At 39.5% G+C, this 19,971-nt stretch overlaps 1 protein-coding gene across 9 annotated transcripts in view; it reads right to left on the bottom strand.

Annotated features, from left to right (window-relative positions):
* Positions 1–2,088: 2,088 nt before the first annotated feature.
* SVIL (supervillin) overlaps positions 2,089–19,971 on the bottom strand; it is a 102,762-nt gene continuing 84,879 nt past the window's right edge. For all 9 annotated transcript variants that reach the window (XM_027648371.1, XM_027648374.1, XM_027648373.1 and 6 more), the window contains 16 exons: positions 18,824–18,979; positions 17,933–18,069; positions 17,293–17,440; positions 17,032–17,177; positions 16,019–16,194; positions 15,774–15,918; positions 15,096–15,372; positions 13,293–13,444; positions 12,015–12,120; positions 11,008–11,215; positions 10,099–10,232; positions 9,271–9,426; positions 8,727–8,870; positions 4,478–4,599; positions 3,498–3,653; positions 2,089–3,372 (listed from right to left, as the gene is read on the bottom strand). In XM_027648371.1, the coding sequence (XP_027504172.1) occupies positions 3,286–3,372; positions 3,498–3,653; positions 4,478–4,599; positions 8,727–8,870; positions 9,271–9,426; positions 10,099–10,232; positions 11,008–11,215; positions 12,015–12,120; positions 13,293–13,444; positions 15,096–15,372; positions 15,774–15,918; positions 16,019–16,194; positions 17,032–17,177; positions 17,293–17,440; positions 17,933–18,069; positions 18,824–18,979 (2,450 nt within the window). In that variant the 3' untranslated portion in view covers positions 2,089–3,285. The remainder of the gene's footprint in view (positions 3,373–3,497; positions 3,654–4,477; positions 4,600–8,726; positions 8,871–9,270; positions 9,427–10,098; positions 10,233–11,007; positions 11,216–12,014; positions 12,121–13,292; positions 13,445–15,095; positions 15,373–15,773; positions 15,919–16,018; positions 16,195–17,031; positions 17,178–17,292; positions 17,441–17,932; positions 18,070–18,823; positions 18,980–19,971) is intronic.

The following is a 19,971-nucleotide window of genomic DNA, read 5'->3' as shown; positions in this document are numbered from 1 at the left end:
CGGCATATTCTGTGATTCTAATTTCCAACCATAAATGGCATCCCCATAGTGGAGTGGAAATGTAGGAGAAAATTAGTTCTGTCTGAGTCCTTACACTGACTTGCTTTCTGTTGCCAGCTTCACATTTCAGAAAAGCATTTTGATAAGTAACAAGTATATTATGGATAATAAAATATTTTCTGCAAAACCTTGAAGCTTCCCTGGGCAAAGTTATGAGCAAAGCACCTGAGTAGAAAGTTGGGTTTTGTGTAGTGGTTCCTGGAACTGGGACATTAGATACCAAATTGTGTAAAATTTGGAACTGACAACAGTGAATTGTTTCACTGCCTGTGGGTCCCATGCTGGCTCATCCTGCCTTTTAGCTGAGATTCTAAAGGCTTTAAAGGTGGGTAATGTTGCCCTTCAGCAGCACTTGAAGGACTGCTGGTGTTTTCAAAACACAAAAGCAAATGATACTACCCTGCCAGAGGGAAAAACAAGGTCAATCATGCTATGCAAATCAGCTGTTGTCTGTTGAGTAGAAAAATCAAAACAGAGAAACCTGCTACCCCCGTGGAACAGACTGAACATGAATAATCAAAACCTAATTCCTGCTTGATTTTATCACCAGAGAAGGTGAAAGAGGAAAATATACAGGTGCAAAAATACTTAGACAAATACAGCAGTGACTTTGGAAACCTCTCAGTGCTTGAAAAATAAACTTGTCACTATAAAGACCTGCATTTTCAAACTAATGGTGTATCCCATGCAGAAGGCAGATGAGGACCTCTGAGGAACTGGCATCTAAACAGGTTTTTGCTGGAGGCTGTGTAAGAAGCATCCTGGCTCTGAATACTGTTGCTGTGATTTCCTTGGGTTATTTCATTTCAGTTCTTGACAGAAACCACGTACATGAAAGGAAATACTCCAGTGCTGAAAATTCACCTGTAATATCTCAGGTCAGGTGAATTGTACTTGTGTATTTTTGAAGTTTTTAATTAATTTCCTTATAAGGCTTGCTTACAACTTATTAACCCATCTGTCAAAGCAAGATTAACTGTGGATCAATACTTCCTGCAGATCTTGAGGAAATCCGGACCTCACACATTCAAAGGTCTTACTTCAATTCCTTGGGCCTAGGAGAATAAGAGCAGCAACAGCACCTCTGCAGGCCAGGAGCAGCTCTGAACAGCTGTGGGGCAGAAGGAAACTTATGCTGGCAGGAATGAAAATGTGAAACCCGCTAATCTACCAGAGGGGAATGTCAGAGACTGAAATGGTTAATGATTTATGCATTCTAGGAGACTTCTGCAGGCTTTTGACTTGCATTATACCTCTGATGAGCAATCGAGTCCCTCCCTTCCTCCAGTGCTGAAGGTGTGAAGCCCTGAAAAGGCAAGAGGCCGAGCTCCAGGCTTTGGACTGTTGATACCTCTGATAAGCCATCGGGCCCTCCTTCCCTTCAGTGCTGCAGGTGTGAAGCCCTGAAAAGGCAAGAAGAAAACAACTCCCCGCCTCAGGGAAGGTGTAAAAGCATGCTGAGGGTATATGAACTGACTAGTGACTTTGGGATTTTGGGTTTTCCCTTCTCCCCCACCACCTGCACATCGAGACCCCCGCTCTCAAGATTGCCAAGCTGCATCGCTGGATCCAGTGGGTGGTGACTATATACGTTTCTTTCTCACTCTCATCCTTTCTTTTTCCTTACTCCTTTTCTGTTTTTCTCTCCCCTATGCATTTTCTCCCCCCCCAAAGGTTATCTCTATGTCACATTGTTATATGACAACACCCAAAATGCTAGCATAGCTGTTGATACAGAATTGTTAAAATAAACCTTGCCAGTATATGTTTTCAGACACCAATTATTCAGTGTCATTTCACTCTAATCCACCCCAAGGGAATTACTGATAAAAACCTAGGTTACCCCCCTCCCTTTTTCTGGGGCGGGTCGTAACAGGGAACCACACAACTTGTTATAGAAATTTCAAATGCCTAAAAAACCATTCCAAACAATAGCAAATATTTACCTGATGATTCTATTCAATGTCGTAATTAGCTGAATTAAAATGATTTTGACTTTAGTGCTTATTGAAAGAATAGACACAATGCTCATTTTCAGCTCAAGTTTTACTCCCAATTGCACAAAGGTTGAAAAGATTTTTTCAAAGTCTGAAAACCAGCATAACAATTTTGGTTTCATATATAAAACAGGGAAACCCAAAAGATACAGGAGTTGTGTGACTGTTCCAACATTCAGCATTAAAGTGTTGCCCAACCTAATTTTATCTCATACCTTGATTATTTTCTACATTATCTGCTTCTCAAATTATAACTGTACAATACCTGCAAACATCTAAAGTTAAAATATTTTGAGAAAATTCCATGTTATGGAAGGTTCCAATGATTTAGCACAGATAACAATACAAGATAATGACAAGTCAGAGCATCGCTAGGAGTTTATTCAGAAGCTTTTACTTTCAGTTCTTATATCACAAAAGACATGTTTAATGTTTACAACAAGTATTAGAAACTGAGATGTTTTTATTTCTACTATTATAAAAGTAACATGGGAGACTGTTCTAAGCCATCTTCAAAATGCAGACCAATCTTTTTTTTTTTGTATATAAACTGTACACAAAAAACAAGGCACTATACATTTTTGGATTATAAAGTATAAAGGTTGATTCGCATAGTTTCTCAAGAAATCCATGCTATAAATACAAATGCTTTGTTCGGTTTAGCACCTGAAGCAGCACTGAGAACAATTCTTAAACTATTGCAAAGAGAAACTTTTCAGAATGCGTAGGAGATACATATTGGTGGTATAGCTAATTCAGTACAAGCAACTGCCATCCAGCTACTTTTCTGTAGTTTTGACATGAAAGTCTCGAAAGTGAATATATATTGCATTGTTAAATACATACTTGTTCTATGTGTTTATATAAATATAAATTCTTTGTAATCCACAAACTAACAAAATAACACTTTACAAAGAGAACTTCTTTAAAAACAAAAATGGCAAGTATTGTATATAGCCAAAGGACACCTGCAGCAGTAGTTCAAGAAACTACTGTTTAAGTGCATAGGAGAGCCGAGCTTAAACATGTTGCCTTTAAAAGTCAAAATTGAATACCATTTTCAAAGAGTTCTCTTGGCCTTTTATAATATTACACACCTCCAGATAGGTAGTCACTAATAACTTCAGATTATTTCTATTTGTTCTGTAAATATAGGGTAACAATTCTTCTAAAGGACATAGAAAGTGAGAACGGACATCCCTTTAGTGCTCACTCCCATAAACACAGCTTAGAAAAGTCCTTTTGCCTTCTTCAGGTTAACCTGCTTCCAAGATGGCAGTGCATTGTACTCCTCTCTTGTCATCTCTAATGCAACCTGCATTTAAAACAAGAGGATATGCCATTAGCAAAAACACTTTTAAGTAGCATAACCGGCAAATGGTTTTACTGCATGGTTAGACACAGATGCAGAGAGTAACAATGCACCTATTCTCTTCTTACCTCAAAGTCCTCATCTGAAAGATAAATTTCAAGCTTCAGTGGATCAACTCCCTCAGGCAGAGGCCTAGCTAAAAGATCTGCTAATGGATACACAGTTTTACACAGCTTGGCCAGCACATCCTCTACAAGTATTATCTGATTAGAAACGTCGGCATCCTGGAAGAGAAAAGGAAAACCGAGAACAGGATCACAATGCTGAAACCACCAACCCTGCTCATGGAATTCTGCAGATAGCATGGGATAACCTGCTCTGCCTGGGCCATGGAGCACAGAGCTGTACATCCAGGTGTGCACAGAGGCCAAAATCTCTGCCCTACAACAATTTCACAGCTAAAAACAAATCTGCACTTAGCAGAAGGACGTCTTGTACTCAGTTTGAGGCTGAAATCTGCGTTTAGTCATGAAGCCAGTGTTTTGCACTAAAGATGGCTGCAGAAGACTTACAAAACAGAAAATGTCATTTGCCTTGAGATGCCTCTTGACTGGAAGCTTTTAAAGCAGCCACATGTAATTTGGTTGTGACTCTACATCCCAGGTGAGGAAGTCAGTATTGGAGCCTTTGGGGCCAGCTGCTCCTTTGCAGGGTGTTTTGCTCCCCTGCACTTTAAATCTGGTGGACAGACCAGAACTGCACGTTGTTGCATGACTGAAACAGCTGTTCTGCTAAACTCTAGCACATCTCTTTCTAAGAGATGATTCAGGTAACACTTTCTTCCTGTTTTTAACAAAAAAAGAATATGAGAAGTTACATGAAAAAGCAACAAGGAATGCCTCTGATATTCATGCTCCCAGTCAGACTTTAGCTATGTTGTTGGTTTTCTTCCTGCGCAGACTCCTGAACTGTGCTTTCTAAGTTCATTCTCTGGATCTTGGGGCTTGACAACACAAACAAGCTGTCATAAACAGCACAAACAAATGTCACTGACAACACAAGACAGTTACTAGCAATAGGAAACAGCCAGTGTAATGAAAAGATTTACCATTTCTGTGATCTCCGCGATGTCTTCCCTGTGTTCCCAACTTGGGAACATATTAGTGAATGTCAGAGGCTCTAGGCCAGCATGAATTAGATAGGATTTTGGGGGCTTCTTTACATTTTTTCCTAAAAACAGTCAAAATCCAAAAAAAAGAAAAAAAAAGATAAATGAGAAATTACAAATGGTACCATATTTTGCAACGCAACCCACTATCCAAAGCTACCTCCTTAGAATGTTTAATTCTTTCCTGAAAAGCTGAAATAATTTAAGGCAGTAAGAATAAATTTCAACAGGTTTTTTTTTTCTTGAAAATTAGCATGGGACCTTCTAACATGTTTTCAGTATTCTGAAAACAGCATACAGTATACAGCATTTTACTGTATCTGACCACAAAGATCAAAACATATATGCTGAAAATCTCCAAAAGCTACTCCTAATCCAGTGCCTTTCTTGTCTTACAAAAACACAGTCTGAATAGAGTAAGCAGAGTGTAATGGTCTGAAATCAGGCAAATTCAGGTAAATGAAACCTTCTGGCATGCTCAGCAGAAGTGTCCTGCCAGCAGCCGACAAAGCTTAAGCTTGGAGGCTCAAGTGAGAATGTTTAAACTGTTCTTGGGATACTGAAGTGTAACACAATAATTTTGTTATTATGAATTCAAAGGAATTGGATCTGAAAGTTAACAGAGGTATTGCAATAGCTGGATAGTATTTACTGATGATTTTCCAAGACAGTCCTGCTTCTTTAAAACACGTATTTGTGCACACAGTAGCAGGACATGGACATAACCCTGCCCAACAGTGATGTATCTGATTAAGTGGTTAAAGTCATTATGCCACGTCCTAGTGAACAAAGGGAATGATTTCATTCTCCAGGGATTCAAAAGCCCTGATAAACTCCAAGTATTATTGAAAAGAGGTAGACAGGCAGTCAGGGACTGCGAGAAACTATAATTCAAAAAATATATTGTACCTTCATCTTACTCGGATTCAAACAACTGAGTCTAAACAAATCTTTTTTCCAGATGGGCAATGGAAAAGCTGAAGATGGTGCAAAGCTCACAGGTGAAAGTAACAGAGTAACATGACATGACCTCGCTTCCGAGAGCTGTAGCTTCTGTAAGAACTGCTTATTAAAAAATTCTGTTATTCCCTACATTCAGTCTCAGAGCATCTTTAATGCCCTAAGACTTCCTCCATTGCAGAAGGCCCTGGTTTTTACTGTAGTCCCTACCTGCACTTGATGCCTGTGGGCTGTCGGGCAGGAGGGTCTAAAAGAACACAGCCTCTCCCCATTGCTAAGGAGCACCCCAGGGAACTCATGCAACACCTTTGCTGAATGCAAACAGAGGGTCTGGCTGGGTGTGGGAGTTCCTTTAGGTTTGTAAAATCTGAATGCTACAGGTTTGGCCTTACCTCAGATGTTGAGAGAATATGTTCATATGAAACTGCATATTAGAGGTAAAAGCTCCGTGGAGCAGTCTAACAAATGTATTAGAATGTGAATTAGAATTTAGACAGCAGATTTATCATTTGAGTACTTGATTTTAAGCCTTCTCTTTCACACATTTTCACTGTGGTTTATTTGTTCATTCTACCATGAACTATTAAAAAAATACTTAAAAATCTGTGCATTTAAACAACATGCGAATCTGTTCTAGTTGTGCTGCTCTCAGTAATTCAGCCAAGAATAAAAAGAGAGTGGTGTTTGCAATGTTCCAGTATAGGTAAGATGAATTTATATATAAGTGGAGAAACATTTTAATTCCATGAATTCTGTCCTCAGCACAAGCTGATCTCCTCAGTAAGAATCACTGAAGGGCAAACCAGATTCTTCCCTCTCAAGCAATCTGGAGCTTGACTCTCCAGACTGCTGATTTAGCAAATAAAACTACAGAAAAATTTTCAAGATAATTTGACAAGTTAAAGGAGATTTATGCACAAGGGAAACTGCTACACATATTCAAGGGATATCCAGAGCTGCTAATCAGTCTCTTTCATGCCATCATGTAGTCAAACACTGCAAGCCAGGAAAAGAAAAAGGGGAGGGGCAGGAAAAGGGAGACACAGATGAGGAAAGAAATGGAGAGGAAAAATAAGAGAAAAGCATTTTAATGCTTCTGATCACTCAACTACATTCTGGTAGTCAAAATAATTACAGCAGCCTTAATAACTCCTGAAATTAAATTTCTACACCTTGATAAGTAAGACCACATAAGAGCTAGACAGCCCTGACAGGTTGATGCAGTGAAATTTTGAAATGCTTGACAAAATTCCAGATCATGAAAGGAACAGACCACCAGAACAGCGTAGTTTGAATGGAAAAAAACTGCTACAGAAGTGTGCATCATCTTTAGCATAGAAATAGTATGAGCAGAATTGGTCTTTTAACAGTAACAAACTTGTTCTGTATCTATCCTACCACACAGCCTGAAACTCTTAAGAAATACCCATGGCAAAGAAATTAAAAACCACAAGTGCTGCAAAGTGAGCACCCAGCAAAATAACTTGTCCTATGATACACGAGTTAAACTTCAGACCCCTGAGGAATCACTGGAGAACTTCCCACTGTGAATAAAACTCAAATGCAGCAAATTCAATCTAGTGCAGAAGGCATTAATCCCTTTTCCCATCATCAAACTCAAAGTTCAAGAAATCTGGAAAAGTATCCAAACCTCAGCATGTCCATCTGATTCAACCTCTGGCTGGGACCAGAAAACATGACTTTCATTACCAGAAGATTATAGCACTGCATCAGGGAGTGCATGAGACTGGGATCTTACCTTCATCTCTCCCTAGCCTGCTGAGCAGCTCTGGGCACTTAATTGCATGGGACTCTGTTCCTCTGTGCTGACCTTCACTGCTGCTGTGAAGCACACTGTATGACATGGCTTCAAAGAAATGAATCTTTGACTTGCGAAAACTGGGGGTGGTGGTGAACAAGTAACTGGCCTCTTCTTTAGGAATTCTGCAGTCAAAGCCAAAGAGTCTTCCAATAACTGCCCTGTCTTTAGCCCCCCATTCCTAAACAAATGCTGCTGTTTTGCAGGGCAGTGCCAGAGACACCTGATGAACCACATTGAGCCACAATGCAGTCCAGTAAAGGTCACATTTCAGTGTCTGCAGTACTGGTTTTCAGCTGTCTCCTGCCAGGTGTTACCAACTCCACTCAGTGACACAAGACAACTGAAACACAACAGTTGTTGTTACTCCTATTTGACCTAAACATTGCAAAGCAAAGACTGACTTATTGGCATAAGGATGGAATCCAACCAGGATATCACTTTCCCTCTTCAAATATACAAATGTCCATGGGAGACAATGCATTACCATCCACTGTGTCACAACTTATGAAGTTTATTTGCTACAGAAGAAATCAGTGGCATCATGAGGTCTCAAGGTCTATAAGCAATCAGGATTTCTTTGCAAGAGGACACAGTTTGCACCAATTAAGCCCCAGCGACTTGTTCACAGTGGGAAACTGCTCTGAATTAACAGAACACGGCTGTTATTTATTTATGCCCTCTCTCCTGCAAGGTAACTTCGCACCTTTCTTTATTCATCCTGTCAGAAGATGCAAGGCCTGTTCTCAGCCTCACATAATAGTAGATGAAGTGAGAAGGCAGCATTATGGTGTCTCAAAGAACCTCTACTAGTGCAGAAAATAATCTCTAGGCGTTGTACTCTTACATGATCATCAAATGCAGCTTGAATCACTGCACACTGAGTGGCAACAACTATCTTGCAGAAAGGAGGACAGAGCTGAGGCTCTGTCCTCCAGAATTTCCAATAGCCACCAGTTTCCATGTGAGACTTGCTCTTGATTGTCAAAGTCTTTCCACCTCCCCCACCAAATCAACACCCAGTTACATCAGCCAACAGTATCTTCATTCAGTCTTTTTGATACACAGAAGCTTATGAAATTTAAGAGGAGCTATACAGAAAGCATTCAGGTTTACGAGGCTGTGTTCTCAGTATTCACTTTTAGAGATCTGATGTCTGAGCTGTTCTCCTCCACTAGGGGCACAGAAAAAAAATAAAACCTTTCCTCTGAGAATTAAGTCAGCAAAGTATCTTGGCAATTTGGGAACAATGCTATTACTAGGCAAATTCTTTGCTAAGAAAGAGTGGAGAATGTATCTTCAAATAAGCTGATGTTTATTGATAAAATAGGGGGAGCACCTTTCAGCTCAAGACAGCAAGGCATGGAAAGGTATCACACTCTCAAAGCAGCCAGCACGGCAATCTGTTACCTTTGCAGTACTGGAGCACTGTCTCCATGGCGCATTTCCTGTCTGTAGCCCACCTGATTCGAGCTGATCCAGTGATTTTGTTTTCCACAGGCCACCAGCCTTGCCACAGGTACACTTCATGGTGATTGTCAACAAGGAATAGTGCTAAGAAGTCAGAAAATAACAAACCCATCATCAGCCACTTATTAGTTCTTATAATGCCCTAAAGAACCCCAAGTCTCACATGCTTTTCAGCACGACAACAGGGTCCTTTCACAGCTTACCAATCCCTTTTGTTAATCATCCAGCTAAACCACAGATGGACTCTGATTATCTGACATAAACAATGTATTTCTATAGCAAGCTTTTAGGATACATATATATTCGATTAGTTCTCAGCATCTTTGTAAGGGAAAAATTAGTTATTTCTTAATGCTGTATAAGCATCGTGCACACATTTTCCTGCAATAAATCAAGTTAAAAGTGCTTACAGCTACTGAAACACTGTCTGCTGCAGGATACAGTTATCTGTTTTCCTGTTACTTAAGTATTTTAAAGCATATACCTGGTTGTGGGGCAGTGTAAAGATCCTCTTGCAAGAATGGCATGGAATTGATGACAGCAGGGTCTCTTGAAGGGTAAACATACTCAGTGGCTGAGAATTCTCCTGATGAACTACTGAGGCTGAACAGTCGGGGGGTGAAATTAAACTTTCCAGGATCTTTAAAGAACAAAATTTAAGAAGATTTGCAACAGAAAATGTCAGAGATTATTGTGAAAAATAAAAACATAATCTACAGTCACTTTTAAAGTGATTGTAAATTCTCTGGTTTTTGAAAAATCAGGAAAGACAACCAGATGTCTTGGCGGACTAGCAACAGCTGTGAAGAAGTTGAGCTAAATGGCTGGCTGCCATCAGTTTGAATCTGATCCTGGCTAGTTACTATCAGCCATTTCATAACTGGCTGTTTTGCAGCTTAATTGAAGCAAGCTCATCTCAGAGTTAGCTGACAAATTTTCCACTTGGTAAATCAATTCCCCTGCTACCTTTGTTGGCAGTTTCAAAGCAAAGACTGGATGGGAATGTGTGCAGAAGTGCCTCCTAAATCCCTTCAGAAGAGAAGTAAAATGTACTGGTAACGGTGTTAACTCTTGCTCTGAGCTGCCTGAATACAGATGGCAGCAGAAGCGGGGAGAACAAAATGAAACACTTGGTTTTCCAGCACTTTCATTCTAGAAAAGTATGACTTAACTCAGTAAATTTTTGGAAGCATCTCTCTGAAGGGATCATCTCAACTATCAAGAAGTTCTTCAAAAACTTTACATTAAATCTTACAATACCATAGACCAGTAAAGTAAAATGTGAGTGCCAAATCCAGGAAGGCAGATCTACCTTGCAACATGCAATCATAGGCCTTTCGATCTCTCCTTCCTAACGCGTCCCAGAATCCCAAGGGCTCTGACCCTTCATCACATTCATGAATTGTCACCTTGCTGCTGCTGTGCAGCCCTGCCTCCAGTGGGCATCTACAAAACACAAAGAGAGAGAGAGTGAACCCAGTGTTCCTGCTCCAAACACAGCTAACACAAACCTGTTGGCCATTTGCATTATTAGAACCCAAAAGTACCCTCATGTCAACACAAGCGCTTTGAAAAATTATCAAAAAACAAGATAGAGAGTTTCAACAACCATTCTCATACCATTTCTGATCCCATTCCCAGAGTGGAGGAGATGCTCACGTGAGCTCTCAAGTAGGGATTTTCACTGCCTGCTTTTGTAACTGCTGATGTCCTCCTTGCATGCTTTCCCAAAATAATTTCCTCATCCTTATTCACAAGACTAGATTCTAATCCTCTTATCAACTGTAATTTAATTTGGTATTCAGATATTGAGCCCTCCAAATAGAAAGTGTCTGGGTTTTTTTGCAACTGTAATTAGTACAGTAGGAAGAATGTGGATGCCCCATTCCTGAAAGTGTTCAAGGCGCTTTGAGCAACCTGGTCTAATGGAAGGTGTCTCTCCTGGCAAGGGGGTTGGAACTAAATGATCCTGAAGGTCCCTTCCAATTCAAACCATTCTATGAGTCTATTAATAAAAGCATTCGACCTTCAGTGAAAGTGATTACAGAACATGTATTTTCTCCCCTCTACCAAACCAGCTTGTCCTCATCACCAAGCATGCACATGTTGCATTTGTACTCAGAAGACAGATTTATTTATTGCAAATTTTCTTTGAGTCAGACTATTTTAAGTAAATTGATAGCCTATATAACCATCTCCAAAATATAGGTCAGACACTCACTGTTCTTTTATTTTATTGGCTGCTGTTCTTCCTACATCCTTGGTGTGAGATTGAGCTTTGCAGCCATGCCACAGGTAGATAAGAGCTTTATTTATATTGAGGACAATCATGGATGTCCGGGAGCGCAGGCTGCTGCAGTGACATGCTACTTCAAGTAAGTTTCCTTCATTGGGAACTTCTCCTCGCACGCAATATAGCCTCCAGTCACCTGGAGCAGACAGGAACAGTGCAGCAGTATTACACAGTCACATGGCATTGAAAATTCAAACCCTCTCCTCTGGAACAGCTGTTCTCACACTAGATGAATTTCACCTGTTGCATTACCTACATGGTCACAGAACAAACTAGCTAAGCACCAGGTTTGGCTAACACTACTTGAGAAACTCCAGTACAGAAAAGATGCCTGCTGAAACCTTGCTACAAGAGTACAAGTAATGAGAGCTGAAGAGCTTAACAGAGCAATACAGTCAAGTTCTGCTGTTTCATAAGGGGGGAAAAGGAAGACAAATACAGTATTCCTATCAGCTTCTCTTCCCCTCTGCACCTTAGGCACAGGAGGTCACATCCAGGTGCAAACTGGAACATGTCCAAGCTACACTTGCATTGAAATTCTCCTACCTCAACTATAGCATTCAAGGAATATGTTACAAAAAGGAGTGATTGGGTAACAAAAGCTTAGAACTCTCCTTGGAGCAGAAGAACTGCTCATAAAACCACCTTTTTTTTTTTTTTTCCCAGACTATGCAAAAAAGAATACATTTTAAAGCAAACAGGTACTTAGCTTAATTAGAAACCAATTAGAACAATTTACATGTGCACCAATACAATCTTTCTATGCTCAAAGAAGAAACAGACTACCTTGAAAAGCATTGCAAAGCTGTCTTAAGAGTTTCATGGCATTAATTTCCTCTTTCTACAGGGTACGGTAGTTGAGACTGAATTCAAAGCCCTCCACAATATCTAAAAAAGGATTTTGGGGCAGAAGCTCTTAACTAACAATAATTTACTTTGTGCATTTTCTTCTTCCTCTTCCCTTCTTCCAGCATGCACAATCATCCCTCCTTGGAAGCACTGCAGGAAGCATGGGGGTTCTTTCCCTTGAAGCACTTGCACCTGGAAATTGAAAGCACCACTTTTCATTAGAAAAATGAAGCAAGTACACAGACTCAGAAAAAGTAGACTCTGTGGATTATTAAAAATTATATAGTTATGGCCATCCATGAAGATGGCTTTCCTTTTGCTTTAAAACTGCTGACTATTGTTTAAATTACCATATAACAGCATGCAATGGGTTTCATATGTGACCTGTATATTAAAAGAAACTTCTAGCTAGAATCCAACAATCAAGAGTTTCAGAGGATAAGGAATACCAAATAAACTTTGATTTAGATTGGTTTAAACTCCAACCATTATTTGAACTCTTTACAGAACTGGTCCACCTTCACTGATGTTCTTTGAAACCATTATAGAGGTAACTGAGGAACTGAAATGGGTTCAAAATTTGCTGTAAAACTGGTTCCTGTGACAACGTGCATGTTATCTGCTCACTAAATGTTGTATTTTGAGTATGAAACTGACATGGCAAATTGCTCAATCAGCTTTGTTGCAGAGACTCGCTCTTGAACAAGGGCATTTACACTTCTATTCTGTGAACTCCTGTCTTGCTGGTCGTGTCTACACTGCTGTTAAAAAAAGTAATTACAGCATGATCAAGGTATAGGAACTAACTCTAAACCTTCCACCTCGGATGCTGGTAATGGTGAAGCCACAGCAAAGCCCAAGTCTGCCTAAAGACAAAGAAAGCTAGCTTGTCCTCTTGGCTTCAAACTAGCTGCATCTGCATTTGTTAGAATCTAGGAAAAACAAGGCCATTTATGTCTAATTACAGAGTAAACAAATTAAAAATTTCAAATTTATTTTTTTGTCTTGGCCGGCTGAAAGTGCTTCTCCTCAGCACCAGGAAGACAGTTCTGTTATCTGAACATGTACTTGAATTGAAGGCATGAATATGTGCTTCACATATTCCTGAAAGGAGAGAAGACCTCCTTCAGCCTTTCTCAGAAGTATAATCTTTAGAAGTGAGATTTGGGAATGACAATCCATAAAGGAGCTTACATGTCTCTGGCAGTTGGAGTAACGCCAAAAGTAGTTCTGAGGTCTGACTATTTGTAATGGCAAGAACACCTTTACAGAAAGGGAGGACGCCAAAAAAGACAATTCCCATTTACCATTAGTGGCTACCTGGGAAGGCAAATCTTACCAGGTCTGTCACCTAGGAAGCTCACCTGTGCTCCTCTCTCTTCATCGAGTTCCACCGTCATCAGTGCCGATGTTCCTTTTTCACTCACTGTGGAGTGCCTTCCTTGCCAAAAGAAATATACACATTTCTCTTTTCCAACAGCCCTTACTTGTTGCTCTCCTTTTTGTCTGCTTCCAACTGTGAAACAGAAAGCACATGCTGAAGAAAGTACGCTGGCTATAGGTTTAAACAGCACATGGTTTAATCTCATCTGCCAGCTCAGCACTATCCCATCCAGAACAGGGAAGATAAAATGTCCAGCTAAAGGAACATTAAGCCTCCAAGCCAGCGTGTCCCCATGCAGAGTTGGCATTGTCTCCTCAGGTGGATGTGAGCCCCCCCAGGCAGAGAAGCCTCTGTTGGCAGGAGAAAGAGATGTAGAAAGATTGGTACTGTCTGGAGAAAAATAACTGACAGCACTTGAGCCAATTTGCATGTGAAATGGTATGTCCAGTTATGTTACCAGAAAAGTGCATTATGGCTCATTTTCCACATTACACACTGTTCCTTGGCAGCAGGGAAACAGCAACTTTTTTTTTTTTAAAGGATCGGTATTTAGTTATCATGATAAGCAAATAATGTTTACAGCAAATGAAGTTCAACAATACAACCAATTATGGAATATTTCACTCTTTCCAGTGAATAGGGAATACACAGATATAACTAAACCAAAGCTTTAAGAAAAGCTAAGAGTTTTAAAACAGATTCTTAAAAAAAATATTAAAACTTCTGCCTTGATTCCAGCAGTGCTGAGCAGCATCCAACTGAAACACTTAGGAGAAAGCATCCTGGTTTTTTCAAGTTGAGAATATTCAAACCACTACTCACTTCTAAAATTTATGGTTTTCACTCCTATCTGTACATTCAGCTCATAAAAGTACTGCCTCCTACATAAAAATTTATTCTGTTTTGGAGTGATGGAATATGTTTTCATCCATTTGGATTAGAAGTCTGTTTACAGTTCAGTATTAGTGAACTTCTCCCAAGACTTACAAGCTTTCATGTTTTTCTTGGATTTGCCAGTATCTGAACTCAACGATCCTGACTAAGACCTACCTACGGTTTTTGGCTAAAAGCCTGAGGCTGTATAACTGTTACACTGCTTTCAATTGATTTTAATATACTTCTATTTCCAACAATCATTTTTAGACTATTTCTATTTAATTTACCACAAAAGCCACCTATTCTTAGTTTAGTGCCAGAAGGGCGAGTTCCAATGGGCTTCCTGAGCTGACTGATTCTCAGCCTTTACCTGCTGCACTCAGGCTCTTTGTCAGAACACTGCTGAGCCTGAAACCCACGTTTCCAGCAACAGCAAGAGGGACAGCAAGGGCAATGGGTTGGCAAGGGCTTTTCCTGTCATTGTTACCTATCTCAATTATCCAGCAAAGGCGTTCCTTGTTACTAAGCCTACGTCTCTTGCAAGACATTCAGACCACTGTCATTAGTCCAGCTGCCTTGTTATTTTGGTGTTAAGCTGTGGACACAATTCTGGCTTAACGAGCTGTCCTGTGAATGTGTACACCACCAATGTTGGGCAAAAGCAGAGATGGACAGCATTACATTTGATGTATGAAAAATAACTACTTGTTTTTCTATTGCTTTCTTTTAAACAAAATAAAATAAGAAGCTCTACTTCTTATGGCCTAGGAAGGCTAAATTATGAGCCCCAACGTTTAAAACAGCCTCTTATCCAAAGAAGTCTAGGTCTGGATTTCACCACTAGGAGCAGCAGTTTTAGTTGCACTTCTCCATGTTTCAGCAGGATGAAATGCAATTGTTCACTAACCTGTAGTGCTCACCATGTACTTCCACTTCACCACATATGTGTCTCCCTCATGGAATTGCCCTATGCTTTGCTTAGGTAGTCTACTATAGTCGAATTCCAGAATGTGCCAGACATCCACAGATGCAGTGATAATTTCAAACTGCCTCCCATCTTCTCCTTCTACAAGTCCATAGCCCCGGCCAATATTCATTCCATCCAAGACAGTGCCTACAGTTGTTTGAGGCACAGCTACCATTAGCATGACATCATATGGTTTAGAGTCAGATCTGGTTTCTTCCTGTCAAAAAACACAGAGGAGAGATTTCTTTGAATATAGCTTTTTTTCTTCTTACCCCACCGTTCCAGTCAAACAGTTTGACTTCTGAATATGTCAGTACTTTAGTATCTTGTCATCTTTTGATGCCTTGTCAAAGCCACCTTGGCAGCATTCATTGAGCTGCCTGGCTCATATAGAATTAATTAATTAATTATATATATATATATATATAATACTATATAAATAATAATAATTATATAAAGCAACTCTAGGGGTTCACTGTAGGAGGTGATGCTCTGACCCCTAGGTCAAAGCTCACAATATAATAAATGTGCTCTGGATTCCTTGAGAACAAGCTTCCCTGGCTTCTATCCCAGCTAAGTCACCTAGTTTGAAATACCTAGCATGTTTATTATATGCACCTTCTGGTGAAGGGATTCATTAGAATTCTTCTCATTGAGTTTCTTCAGTTCTGTCCAGTCAAGAAATTTTTCTTTGAACAGTATGGTCTCGTTATGTTCTGTGAGTCTGCCAAACACAGCCCAGTCTGGGCGTCCTTGTCCCTTTCTGTACAAGGGAACAAAAGACATAGAATCAAATTAAACACTCTGAAAAAAGGACAAGAAAACTAGGTATCTGCAATGAGAATAAATTTAAGTTACAATACCTGGGTATAAGGGGATTGCATTCTCCTGGATCCAGAGGATTTATGTCACAATTGGAGTAGTCAAAGGTACCGTTCCACAAGTGTTTTGCCAGCTGGAATGCCACTTTTCTCTGTGCTAAAGTAACTTCCTTTCCATGCCATACATATACTTCACTGCCAAAATCAAACACCAGCACCTAAAAGCAAACCAAATATAAAACACCAACAACCTACTATTAGGTTAGGTGATACCCTGATCCTCCAGTTTCCTTGTGCTGAACAGAAACTCCTCCAAATATGTGAGTTTCTGCAGGACACTAACAAGTAGCACTGCAATGCAAGTATGGACAGGGCAGTGGTCTGTAGTGTGATGTCTAATTGCTGAGGATGATTGGAAGCAAGTATGGGGAATGCTGTGAGGTGTATCTTTAGGTGGCAGCTAAGTCACTAGCAGATTAGAGCGCTCTTATTGCTAAAAACCTGATTCCATTGCATGACTGATTGCTGTCCAGTTACAGCAGCTTTCCCTGACATTTTGACGTATACCTTGTCCTGCAGCCAGGGAAGGCTGACAGAGCACAACATGGGTAACTGGCTCAGCAAACAGGCAGTGACTCAATACTTCCAAGAAAATGCATTGTGTCTTTAGTTCAGAAATCTGCTCTGATTCTGACTTAGATGGGTGAAATGGTTGTTTGAAAGGGAAAAGTCTGCTAAGGATAGAAATAAAAACAGGGTTTTATTTTGTTTTGTTTTTCTGAAGTGCTACCTGGTTTGCACTTCATGATTCTGGAGTGAGCCACTGTTGACAAAAATGTTTACACCTCCTAAAACGGTATTTCACTTTAAAGACAACATGATCAAATTTCTTGAAACCTGTAGCACACTCTAGACAGCAAAGTGTTCAGAAGTCTTTCAGAAGTATGGAGGACCCAATTTTCAGTGATCCTCTCCATGAGCATTTGCAGTTACTGAAAGTCATTATCAGTTACATGTTCCTGCACTTACCACAGGAGCAGTAAGTGGCACAATACCTCTTTTGGTTGTAGCAGGGTGCATTTTGGCACCTTTCCCCAGTAGTCATCCTCAGGAATGAGCTTATCTTCTACAAGGCGGTAAATGCAATTTGTTTCTATTATTGCAGCTTCATACATTTCATCTTCTTCAGGACTTCCAGCAGCTTAAGAAAAAGATTGTCAAAATAATAAAAGAATTAACATCTTTTACTAAACAGAACTGACTCGACTATTTTAGTGTGATAGAACATCAGATATTGTAACTATAAGAATGCTTACACTGGTAATTTGTCTGTCCACCAAGGAGTTTCCAGAAGTCTTTGGCTGCATGGGTATGGGTATTTATTCCTTCTTCTATAGTTTGTATATAAGAAGCTCTACAGCCAAGTTCCCTCTTTGTCTGAATTAAAGTTGCAAGTTCTGAAGCCTAAGAGATTAACAGTTATCTGAAGAGGATTGCTTAAGTCTTTGGAATTCTCGTGCAGTACAAATGGGATATAATAGAGCGAATAACAGAAGAAATGGTTATCATTTGTTGCACTAAATAAACAGACACTGGAAAAAAAGTTACAGAAATGCATTCATTCTTCCATTTACCTTAAAACAAGACCTGATCTTAATGAACATGGGAATAAAAAGGACATCCTGCAATTCAGACTATTTTTGTTTGAGTCCAAATCTGTATCCTGAGGATATCCTCTTTTCTCTTGCAGCTTCACAACCTACATGCTCCTACATCAGCTTTCATTCAGTCCATGGGCTAAAACATATTTTCAGGAATCTTGCATATCTACCTGTCATGGACTATCAGTTACATGCCACTTTTTGAGAGAACTGCCACCAAGGATCAATTTCATCAAAGAGACATATACTGCAACAGTTCTAGAAATAAATAATAAAAACCCCAAATAGTACTGACCTTTGCTTTTTCTATGACATTTGCAAACTCTCCTACCCATAAGAAACATAAATGTGGAGTTAACAACAGGAAACAGTCTCCGCTGTTCAGTGATGAGGCTCTAGGTTCAACTAGTCTTGTTTGAACATGTCTTCTTCCTAAAGAGAAAATAAAGTGAATTTTATTCCTTCAACTACTACTATCAAGTGCCAAGATCTAATTTGTTTTCAATGAAATACAAACAACCCCAGCACATTTAGCAAAATATATGGAAACAGACTGTTAAAGAAGAATTAAAAGACTACTACTGTGAAAAAAGAGTTTAGTCATAGAAAACAAAATAACTTGTCTCCTATCAACTAATATTTCTATTATTTCCTGTTCTTTATTTAACAACTCTGTGTCCTTCTGGAAAGAAATGAATTAAGTAAATGGCAGACAGCAGCAAAGTTCCAGAACCCTTTACATTTGCTTAAGTGAAGCTATGACAGAGTGTCCGTAGGCAGTAAAAGGTGTTAGGAATTTTACTTTGCCAAAATAGTAGCTATTATTTCTGCAGAATCAGATACATTACTACGCAGTGTGAGGGGAAGTGGAGCAAGAACACTGTCATGTCACTTCCGAGTTATACTGAGCACTGGAAGAATGGGGCAGTTAAAAAATTTCCATAGGAGATGGCTAGAATTTCTGAAATACTGTGTTTTCTCCCTGGAAGACACACACCAGTGGCACAATGCAAACTTATTTGTAAGGTTTAACTTTAGTCACGCAGTTGTCACTTATTCTTTTAAGTTTTGGACAGAAATCTTGAGCTGAAGATCTAGAGCAAGCTAAGCATCCAACTGTGGTAGCAACTCCCACATGTTACATTCAGTCTATTATTTACGGAAAGTAAAAGCAGTTCCAGCATACCTTTAATTTGCAGGAGCATTAGCTTCTTGTATGGCACAGCACTGTTGTTAGAGTTTTGCTCTGTTAGATTAACACTCCGCAGGCTAATGTTGCTGAAGTTCTCTTTGCTTGCCAGGCCAGCAAGTGCTACTTCTGAGAAATTTGAGTTTGTAGACACTTGTACACAAAATGAAGTTGGAGGAAAGACACACACACAAAAAGGACAAAATTATATTAAAAAAATTGTGTGTTGCATTAAGAAAATAATTTCTGCTCATTATTTCCAGCTTTTCTTCTTATCAATAGGAACAGCAAAACCAGGTTGAACTCAGATTAACCACTAGCTCAAAAGGTTTATGGGTTTAGGATTACCTAAGTTTCTAGATATCATCCAATAGTAAACTGTTGGCATCAGAATTATGTTATTTGGCAGAAACACCAACTCTGTTAGGAAACATGTCTTACCCAATGTTTTGTGAAGTACTGTGTAGATCTTCAATGCCTTATAAGACATTAATAATAAAAGACAGCAGAGATTCAAGGGTAATTAACTGATATTCCCTTAAAATTTGGCTCAGACAGTGTGATGCAAGAGCCATTTGCAGTTCAAAGTCTTAGTCATGTTTTACTGTAAACGTGAAGCTCAAATTCTTGGCTACTTCTGCTTGTTGCTCAACCAAAGACAAAGCACTTCATTAATTTATAACGCAGAGAAATGCTTCTCATGAAATGGCAAGAAAGTATTACACACACAACTAGTGTTTTCATCAATACAGTCAATGTTTAAAGATGATCTTTATTCAAAGTAATAAGGAAAACTTGTACCCCAAATGGTAAGAGTGGCTTGACAAACCTTTGAATAAATTTTACAATAATGTCTTTTGCTGTCTGCCTGATTGTCAGGAGAAAGCAATGTCACAATTAAAACACAAAGCACTGATCCTCTATGGAAATTACTCTTTAGGAGTCAAGAAGGCTAATTCTAGTTTCTGAGAGAAAATTAGGACCCAAAATTGAGGCCAGTATACCTGAACAAAAGTTCATCTATTCTTGCCAGCTCTTGCCCCAGCATAACGTAACATTGGATCTGCTTTCCTTGATCTCCTGTCCTCACCCTGCAGGCACTGTGGCGCACTCTCTCTCTCTCTGCGCAAGGTGACTGTGCCAAA

Source organism: Corapipo altera, unplaced genomic scaffold, assembly GCF_003945725.1.
Source record: "Corapipo altera isolate COAL_440 unplaced genomic scaffold, ASM394572v1 47, whole genome shotgun sequence".
Classification (NCBI taxonomy): Eukaryota; Metazoa; Chordata; class Aves; order Passeriformes; family Pipridae; genus Corapipo; species Corapipo altera.
Note: the sequence above shows the minus strand (reverse complement) of the source record. Positions and strands in the feature narration are given on the sequence as shown.